The 10,848-nt window shown below is 31.8% G+C and overlaps 1 protein-coding gene across 1 annotated transcript; it reads left to right on the forward strand.

Moving 5' to 3' along the window:
* The first annotated feature begins 572 nt into the window (after positions 1 to 572).
* On the forward strand, positions 573 to 6,307 carry LOC145311679 (uncharacterized). Its single transcript, XM_080150645.1, has 5 exons — positions 573 to 826; positions 1,446 to 1,669; positions 2,088 to 2,316; positions 2,569 to 2,744; positions 3,483 to 6,307. The coding sequence occupies exons 1-5, from the start codon at positions 659 to 661 to the stop codon at positions 4,591 to 4,593; spliced, it is 1,908 nt and encodes a 635-aa protein (XP_080006771.1). The 5' UTR covers positions 573 to 658; the 3' UTR covers positions 4,594 to 6,307.
* Positions 6,308 to 10,848: the final 4,541 nt, after the last annotated feature.

Genomic DNA, 10,848 nt, shown 5'->3' on the forward strand with positions numbered 1-10,848 from the left:
GGGGAAAATCTTCTTAATGATCAACAAATATATCATTGTGAATTCTGTGAGTATACTACTTCAAGGACGGACAACTTAAAAAGACACTCAAAAAGACATACTGGCGAACCAATGCTGCAAAAGCAAGACACGAACAATGGAGAATTTTCTTGTAATATTTGTGATAAATCATTTGCTAGAAGAGAAAATTTGAGAAGACACGAACAAATACATTCTGGTATTCGACCGTTCTCATGTCATGTTTGCGAAAAATCTTTTCGCCAAAGAAATGAGCTGGTTTATCATCAAAGCAGGAATGTTTATTTTCCATCATAATATAGTAAATTACAATACACAGTTACTGTTTAACTACTTCAGTTACAGGGGGACAATTAAAAAAAGATAATATGGTGGAAAATTTTCGCTTTTATCTCTTAAACCTCCTTGTTGTTATTAATAATCAATTCTGTTTCTTTGAGTGTTGGTGTGTTAAAGTGATTTTTTTCTGTATTGATAATGATATTTAATTCTATTATCTGCATTGAAATGACCATGTTTTAAAATAAAATTAAATAAACATTTCTGTTATAACAGTTTTCATAACATTGGAGACTTAGAAACATTTTCATGTGACATTTGCAACAAAGAATTCAGAGCTAGAAATAAATTGAACGAGCACATGAAATTCCATGAGGGTGAAACAACTTGTGATGTATGCAGCAGAGTTTTGTGTAATGTTGGTGCTTTGAGGAAGCACAAAAACAGAGGAGCATGTCATAAATGGAATAATAAACTACTTAATGATAGCAATAATGTATTGTCTCAAACAAATAATCATCAAAATGAGGTTGGTTCATATTCTTCTAAGCACAGCTTTTCTATTATTAAGATATGTAAGTCTGTTCCTAATGTTATGTAGTATAACCAAATATTTCTTGTTTAATAATGTATAATAACATTTTTTAAATTAGAAATCCAGCGTAAATGATGTGTAAAGTAATTTTTACCAATACTACACCTGATTATTACATCTTGAGACTGTTAAATAACAACATAAAGCCAGACCTTTCAATAAGTCCAAAGGCCCTAACATTCAACCTTTGTTTCTGAGTCTTTTGTGGTAAAGGCATTTACATCTACTTCTACTATTAGTGTCGAGCATGTAACTTTTGTAAAATTTTATTTTTATTTAACAAAGAATATTGGCTGTTTCCCTTAAAGTGCACCATTCTCCTTATTTTGAAATACATTGAAAAAGGGGGTGTTTAGTTTTTTGTATGTTTATTGTTTTACCATAGATTTAGTTATAAACTATCAGGGTAAGGGCACTGCAGGTATAGGCTCCATAAAGTAAAGATCTTAGCTGGGATAAGGCACAAAGAAAAAAGTACCCCTTTTTATTTTCAGTTTCTATGGGTTAAAGGTATTTTGAGGGAAAGCACCTTTGTATTATTACTTGTCTTTAGGAGACTGTAAATGATAAAGCAACGATTACAGAAACCCCTGAACACAACGCAAACGAATCAGAAACTGAAAATCAATATTCATGTGTTGTATGCAAGAAATCTTTTGCTGACAAGGAGAAACTAACCAATCACATGCGGATCCACAAAAAAGGAGGGAAAAATCATGCTTGCGACCTCTGCCCGATGAAGTTTTATTATCCCAACGAATTGATGGGTCATAAGAGCAGGGATGTATATTTATCTATAGTCAAAGAATCATCCTATCGATTTTTAACCGTGCAAGAGGGTCCATGTAGCAATTATAATATTTTCATTTTTTAACCACAGCAACGAAATAATCATTGTCGCAAAGTCTTTGATTTTAGTTTAAACATATTTATTTTTATTATGATAGAATTATATCATTTTTTTTTTAAATTTTAAAATTGTTGACAATTACTAGAACTATCAGGCATATTGCTATAAACTATACAATTTTGTCTATTACAAACAAAGGACGTTCAATGGAAAAAGGAGGGTATATTGAAATATTCCAGTTTGCTAAAGAATTTCAGCAATTAGGGCCATTTTCATGAATATACTGACGTACCATGAACGGACACTCCTAAAAGAGATAAAACAAAATATACAAAAAATAAAATACAGGACGCACAAAATAGAAGGGCTGTTACCAACATTTCCATGTGATCTATGTGGACGAGATTTTATTGGAAGAAACAAACTGAACGAGCACATGAAAACCCATACTGGGGAGGCTACATGTGATCTATGCAATAAAGTGTTCTACAGTGTTAGTAGTATGAAGAAGCACAGAGAAAGACTTTCATGTCAGAGGTTTGATGGACACGAGAGAAAAATAGTGAAAACGGAGGTAAGTAACACACTTTTTAGGATTTAGCTTAAGTTAGATTTTAAAAATACTAAGTGTCCCATTGTTAAAAGTTGTTTGTAAGTGGAAAATTTGTTCAAAAAATTAACATAGTCTAAGTTTTCACTCCTTTGTCTCATAGACTAAGCTTAAATTGGTATTCTAATCTTACTGTATAATACTTTTCTGTTCCTTTGCCATTGAACAGTTAGTTTTTCTTGATATCACCACTTCTCAATGATAATTTTTTTACAGACCCCTGTGAGCATAGAACCGAACGAGACATTTTCATGTGATATTTGTACACGTGTGTTTAAGCAAAGAGAGAACTTTTCTCGGCACATGAAGCGCCACACAAACGAACGTTCCTACCCATGTGAAATGTGTCCCATGGCTTTCTTCCAAAGATATGAACTAATATCGCACAAAACCAGGAATGTATGCTGTATATTTATGTCATGTTCTGCAAAATTGATTCCAATAGTTCAGCTATATTAAGAAAAGAAGGGCAATTCTACTTTAACTGAAAAATAACCAAAGGCAAACTTCTTTTAAAAAATTAACGTATTTTTTTACCCTTATTTTTTGGTTAGGTTAGGTAAGCCCGGCAGAATTATCCTAGATGAAAATATAGAATATTTTAAAATAATGGTCTGGTTTTAGTATCTTATAGATTTATTTCTGTATATATTTTTTTGCGAATTTCTAAATAATCATTTTTATAACTATCTGTTACAGATAATTATATATGTCAATTAAATTCAGTGTATGACTATGTATATGTGCATTGTATAATGTATATATATCCAATTTCCATATTTAGGAATAAGACAATGGACAATAAATTGATATTGGTACATCCCAATTACCTAATGAAAACAATCCCTTCTGTAGATTAAGATTGTTGATTAAAAGCCTGGACATTAAAGCAAAAAATAGAGGGGGCATGAGCTATATGTAACTTTGCCCACAGGGTGGGGACCTTGTCCTGATTTTGTCCTGACTTTGTCAGGGGGGGGGGGGACTCAAATTTTCAAAATTGAAAAAAAAAATTCTAAGAGGATATTATCGAGATGGGAATATAAACATAGCCGAGTCCCTACTACAGAACAGAAAGCAATTTTGTTAGCAAGTTTTTATCTTATAAATCAAATCTACACATCATTAAACAGGCGACACAATTATGACGGGTTGCCAACATTATACTGTGAAATATGCAACAAAAAAATTCTCGGTAGAAACCACCTGAATGCGCACATGAAGATGCACAATGGCGAAACCACGTGTCAAATTTGCGGCCATATAGCGTATAAAATGGAGGGGCTTAAACGACACTTGCTAACGCACAGATTCTCCAGTCAGTCGTGCAAGGAATGTGACAGGGATTTTAAAAGCGATAAAGATCTGAAACGCCATATAACCCTCAGCCACACGTGTAAGATGTGCAAGACAACTTTTACAGAAACTAAGGATTTGGAAACGCACAGAGAAACTAGCATTTCCTGCATTTTCAAACTTAAAAAGACAATTTCTTGTGATCAATGTCTAAATGAATATGAAAACAAAAAACTCTACAAAGAACACTTTAAATCAAGCAAAACGTGCTCTGCCCCTAAAATAGTTAAATTATACTCATGTGATGCTTGCAACAAAGTGTTTACAAGTAAATCTAAATATACTAAGCACGTGAAAACACATTCTATGTCAATAACACTGGTACAACCAAACAATGATGGTCTCATTCCAGATAATATAATCAAGTTTGAACAAATAGAAAATGATTGTGATTCCAATATGGTTGAGGAATTCAAAATGGCCGACACTAATTCCAGCTCCTCTGATTCTGAGAATTCCAACATGGCGAGAAATTATGATACAGTAACAACTGATTTCTGTTTGGAGGGATCTGTAAAACTTGAACCCATCATTGAGGAATCAGCGGATTTAAATTTAGCGGGAAATTTTATGAAAACTGCTGATTTGGCGGGAGTATCTGAATCAAATATGGCCGACCAATGTGCATCATTCTTGTGCACTATATGCAAAATAGATTATCATACGTCAGAACTGCTACAAACACATTTAAAGACCAAATACCACGCCAAAAGAGCCGCCAATAACGTCATTTTAAACGGACACGCAGACGAAAATCCTGATTTAACAATAAACGGTGAAACGGCGGACAATAACGGAAAATTTTCAATATTTGTCAATTGCAGCGAAGGAAAAGAAAATATAGCGGGTAAATTAGAGAGACAATGCATAGATCTTAGGGTGTAAGACAATGGATGATAAATTGATTATTAATATTTATAAAGAAATTTACCCTTCTTGTACGAAGATTAAAATTAATTGTATAATAAAGTTTGGTTAGTTTACATCAACTAATTGATAAAAGTCCCCAAAGATTTTGAGAGAACTAATAAGAGAATGTGCTTTGTGTTGTGTTATTAAAGAGAATAAATGTTTTTTCCTAAAACTATAAGAAAAATAAGTTTTTACCATTTCAAGCCTAAAACCTGCTCTAGACCCAAACTAAGCTCCCTATATCAGTCCAGCTGTTTACGAGATCTTTCTGGAATCGTGAACATACATTCATCTACTTAATTATATGAAATAGACAATTTTGTCCCAAATTCGCTTGCTGAGCACAACACCACCAAACCTCCCAAATTTTTAATTGAAATTAATGTGGCTGTTTAGTTTGTTTACTCATTACTTTAGGTTAGGTTACGATATTGGGTTTAGACGTCCATGAGTGGGGTAAAGGTGTGTTTAGTCTCCCCAAAATCTTTGAAACCTTCATTATACCCCCGTCCACATTTTAAAAATTCACTAGATTACCGCCCAAACCAAAATCTTTGAATCCCCTTATTTTACCCCCCCCCCTCTCAAAATAAAAAGCTTGGACGTCCTTGGTAATGGGAAACCCCGCAACAAAAAATCTATATTTTCTTTTTTTTTTAAATAGAAGTGAAGGAGGAGCCAATTGATGACAAATAAATGAGAGAAAAAATATCCTTCATTAATAATTTTTTTTATTTATATTAATTTTCAAGTAGCGCAGTAATACCTATAGAGTTAGTGCTCCAAATTAAGAAACAGCAAACTATTCGCTGAAGATATCTTAAAATATAGGATAATGGACGAAAAATTGATGTACATCTTACCCTTTCGGTTACAAAATATTTGGTTGAAAAGTTTGAACGCTACATTGGTAGTTTGAAGTAACCAATCACGATTTATTAAAAGTAGAAAAAGTCTTTAGGACTTCGAATAAAAGAACGTCACGTGTTTACGAAACTTTGGTACAATTGTAATTAATTTACAGGCCAATGTACTCTCTATCTCTTATTAGAAGTTACTTTAAATATTTTTTTTGTAACAACTTAACCTAAAATATTAACAATAACATCAATTGATTTGATGGAAAAAATAAATTATAGCAGATAAATTACATAGACATTAACAAGTCAAATTCTTACTTTGATTTAGAAATAAAAGACCGAAGACCATCATCCTTATAATAAAGTAACAGGATATACATTCTACATGTGTCTGTGTGTACAAAGAGATCTTACTAACCACTGGACCGATATGGTTCTCCTTTACATGGTAGCTTCTCATAGGACCTGGTAAGGTTTATAACTATTTGGGGGGAGAGTACCACCACCGCCCTAGGAGAAATCACCCCTAGAAAATAATAAACCCCTCGCAAATTTTTTTTTTTACTTTTTCTTTTTAAAAACTGTAATTGAAAAGGGGGGTTGGCTCCTCCCCAACCCAAGGGTCCCTGGATGCCTCTAGGGGCGTAGACGCTGCTAGTAGGAGATAAAGTAATGTAGTAACATGATTTTAACTGGCACAAATAGCCTAACTACTTTATGGAGATTTTTTTCATATTTTCAAGAAAGGAAATATTTTGCATATCTATTCTGTGATTAAATTGTAATTCAAAAGAATCTGTATTGTAAATAAATTATTATTGAAAATATTCTAAGTTTATTGTTTTTATGAGAACTTGTAATTTTATAAGCTGACAGGAAGACATCCAGTTATTTTATATGAGGGTGAATTGTAGGGATATTGAAGGAATATTTTCACACGAGTTAGTTCTCAACACAATGATCAAAAGATAAAGTTTGTCAAATTATATTATCAAAATCACAAAGAATTCAATAATTTCAAGACCAGAACATGTTACACTCAGATTTAAGATGTTTGTGTGTATGCGTGTGTGTGTGTGTGTGTGTGTGTATCAAACTACTATTATGTGTCAACTAGCGACTACGCCCCTAGCATCCTCTACCTACAAGGAATGAGGAAGAGTCTATACAAATTTTAGTTTTAGTTTTTAGATGTATCCTGTGAAGGTGGAGGTACCTTTTTCCAAAATATTTACACACTCTCCCTGGACGTATAACAAGCTAAAAAGGAGATTCATATCGGTTTAGCAGTTACCGAGATTTTTAACACACAGACATACATCATGTTACTTTTGTATAATGATATTCCATAGAGGCAGTTGCGCCCCTAGCATCTAGGTGCATTCAAGTATAATTTCGTGGTCCAAGTTGGTCCTGTGGTTAGCGAGATATTAAGGAACAAACAGCCAGAAAGAAACTTATAAGGTATGAGTTATCTGAACATTTATGTAAAGTATTTTTCTGAGAAAATACTGGTGTTGTTATGATAGAATATATAAAATGTCTGTCATTTACACGAATATTTTTGTATATCTGTTTATAATTGGCCTATTCTTGCATTTATTAAAGAAAAATATTTTTATTCTTGAAAAATACGTTTAAGAGGCTAGGTACCATTTAAAAAAAACAAATATTGATAAATTTAAGTTTGAAGGGACAATTTAAAGCGTGGAGAAGAGAGGGAGGGGGAATATGGGTAATCCAGACAAAATGAATCAGATTCCAATCCATAGTAAAAATGCAGAATAAAATTTTAGAAAATACGAAAATTCCTTGAAATTTTTTTTTATGAACAATCCTTCCGTTTTTGAGATCTTTTTAAACACATTAAAATACTTTATTAATTAGGATATGTAAATAAATGAGCAGCAATTATACTCCTGTATTATAGAGGCTAATTTTTCTAAATATGACCAAATATTATTATTTAGCCTTTATAAGATTGATCAAAAATAGGAAGGGAAGTTATTCTTATAACAATATAAATTAGGGTTGTTTCGAATATAAATTCTTTTTATGAATATTTTTTCTGCCAAAATAAAAGATTTTTATCAATTTTTCAAATTTTACACTTATTTTTTTTCTTTTATTTTTATAATAATTTACACATTGAGGCAATTCTATAACTTTAATTTATGGAAACCTAAATTGAACCACAAATTATTTTTATTCTTTGGTTAGATTAGGTTAAGCTAAGCCACTCAGGGCTAGAGCTCATCGGAAGGGGTCTAATTATCCGTTCTTTAGTTTTTTTTTTAAAGAAAACCCCTTGACTTTTATAAATTGATTAACTATAATCATTAATCAAATTTGGAAACATTTATTATTGATTTTATTAAATACAGACCGTATTGAATTGTAATAAAATTGAAATTTTTTTTGACTGAAAGAGCTTGTTTATATTTTAATTGTATAATAAATTGTGAATAGGATAAAAAAGAATCAATTTATAGAGTAGGTCATAGGAATCTTCACGAAAAGTTTCCGCTGTATATCTCTTATAGCTGAGAATATCATCCAAACATGTACTGACTGACTGATGAATGGATGGACAGACAAAGTGAACTATAGAGTATGCTCACTGTTTGAAAATGTCGGCCCATGACTAAGAAGACAAAGGATAATATATTCAATTACAGAAATTGAGTTGGATTAAGGGATTACCTAGCCACACCACTCAAACTCACACGTTCAACCATTTCAGGGATACAGGAATATGTCACTGAAGTAGAATACACGGGTAGAGGAATGATATGCTGCTCAGGGATAGGACAATGGCATATATCATTCAGGGACTGGATAATAGATTAATGGAATGTATAGTGACGCAATTCAAACTAACACGATAAATCCAGGAATCAGGGGATAATTAATCCAAAATCAAAATGTTTTCTATTGGGGGAAAACATTAATTCCTAAGTCTTTTAAAGATTTCTGGGTAGAAAATATTAGTCGAGGAAATATAGATAATGAAGATATTAAATTTTTCTTCCCTTGCCTTTCCTTATATCACTGTGTTCAACCTTTATATTGTAGGATATATACAGAGACAGAAAGATTGTTATAAAATTGTAAATAAATAGAAATGTATTATTTAAAAAAATATGTAGGTATTTTCCATGAGTAAGTTGAATAGTAGGTTGTAAATCTATAGTCACTTTTAAAGGCAAAGTTTACATATGTCCTCTATTTTCTTTTCACGTTTCACTAGCGAAGATAATCTTTAATTGAACTTGTGAGTCCGACCTTCGATCCGTAATCCTATAGAGGAAATGTGTTTTTCTTAGGTGCTGTTTAAGATGTACTACTAAATTTTGTTTTTGAGCATATGATCTAGTGTACAACTAAATTTCCTTGGTTTGTCATTTATGCTACAAAAGACATTTATTTTTTTATAAGGTTTCGTGATTTTGTATTTTTTATTTTATCCTTTTTCTTTTGTGATATTTGCTTTATACTTCCTTTTGTCCATCCATTTATAGATTTTTCCATCATTTATCTATCCTTACATTCATGTGGACAAACACATACAAACAAACAAACACGCACAACAAATGGATTTTTATTGATAAGAAAATTAGTGCGCTCTGATCCCAGGATAATTGATACAACACTTTCTGTTTATTTAGATACACATTTTGATAAGATTTCATTTAGCAAGAATTACTCATTGACTATACATCCATAAAAGCGAAGCTCTAAAATGTGACGGTAGGACAAACAAACCTGTAGATAAGATGTAAGAATCAACTTGTTTTAGATGAACATTCTGGTAACGATTATAGAGTTGCAACGCTGTCGAAATCGTACCTGTTGAAGGAATCACTACCATGGCAAGTTTGAAATTAATAGGACAATTTATAATGCCTAAATCAACAATAAGAGCTATTAAGCGGCCACGCTATTAAAATACACATATAACTAAACATTTACATTTTTGGGCAAATTACATCCATAATTCTTTTATAGTGTCTTTAAAAGCCTGCGATAAGTAATGTTGAAAATGTGCAAATGTATTTACAAATTGTATTAAAGACAATAATCCTAAACATGCACTGTTTTGTTTACGAATTAAAACCCCTGTTCGTAGATCCTTTTAATAGCGCCAAAAAAATAGATTTACACTTAACACTTGTTATGTAAAGTTAGTTATAGCTAAATATTATATCTGTCTTTTTAATGTAAGTAACAATCTGTTCTACCTATCTTAGCAAAATAAATCAATTAGAAATGATTACTACATGACCATATGACATAATTATTAATTACTAAATAATTCCCTAATAAATACAAATATCATCCATAGACAAATAAACATTTGATTATTTGTTTACAGAATAAGATAGACCTTCTGTTTAAAAGCAATACTTTTCTATTATAAAGGTCTGTTCGTAACTGATAAATATTATTTTCTACTTAATTATTTTAGAATTTAAAACCAGTATACTATACATTTAAGTCCCTTCATTCCCTGTAGTAGATTTATTTAATTTCAATTTTCCTCTCCCAAGCAGGAAAGACCTGGTTGCCCAACAAACGTCGATATTATTAATGTCATTACAATAACAGCTGGGTTTATGCATAGTAAAAAACTACCTTCCCTCTCATTTCCAATTTTTGAAGGGGGGGGGGGGGGTATCAATGGTTAACTGGCACTTTGTGTCAAAGCATTAAGATATTTTTGAAATTGTTTATTGACCAAATGCGTTAAGGTTTGAGAAGGAATAAAATACACATTTATGGATGTAAAATCAAAATAACACCCGACGACCCCCCTTATTTTTCTGTAAATTGAAAAAAAGGTGGTGCAGGGTGGGGGTAATTTTTGTTTGTTTTTCTATTACTTAGTTATGCTTAATCAGTTTAGGTTATATTGGGTAGCCCCGTTGTTGAGTTAGAGAACTACAGGTATAGACCTCGAAGTTTAAGGGTCCAAAGGTTAGGCAGAAGAAAAAAAACTACCCCCTCCTTATTTTAAATATTAAAAGATAAGTTGTGGGGGATTGTGTATGTGTGTGTGTGGGCAGGGGGGTGATTATGGTAGCATGTGTGTAATTACAAGTTGGTTGGTTACCTTCTGAGATATTCTCACATCATGGGGCCATTAACAATACATTTACAATAGAGCACTCCTGCAAACTAGCAAAAAATGGTTTTAGAGCTAATTTTAATTTTAATTTCTGGTTTATCCAACCCATTCTTAGAAGAAAACTATTTTGTATAAAAATAAAAAATAAACTTGTTTTGATTTTTTTAAATAGTCTGTTAGTATTTGTATTGGTTAGTTCAGTAAGAGTCGTCTGCTTTTGGAATAATTGTTTTAGCGGCA

The sequence above is a fragment of the Acartia tonsa genome, chromosome 2, assembly GCF_053477335.1.
Source record: "Acartia tonsa isolate MP-2025a chromosome 2, ASM5347733v1, whole genome shotgun sequence".
Taxonomy (NCBI): domain Eukaryota; kingdom Metazoa; phylum Arthropoda; class Copepoda; order Calanoida; family Acartiidae; genus Acartia; species Acartia tonsa.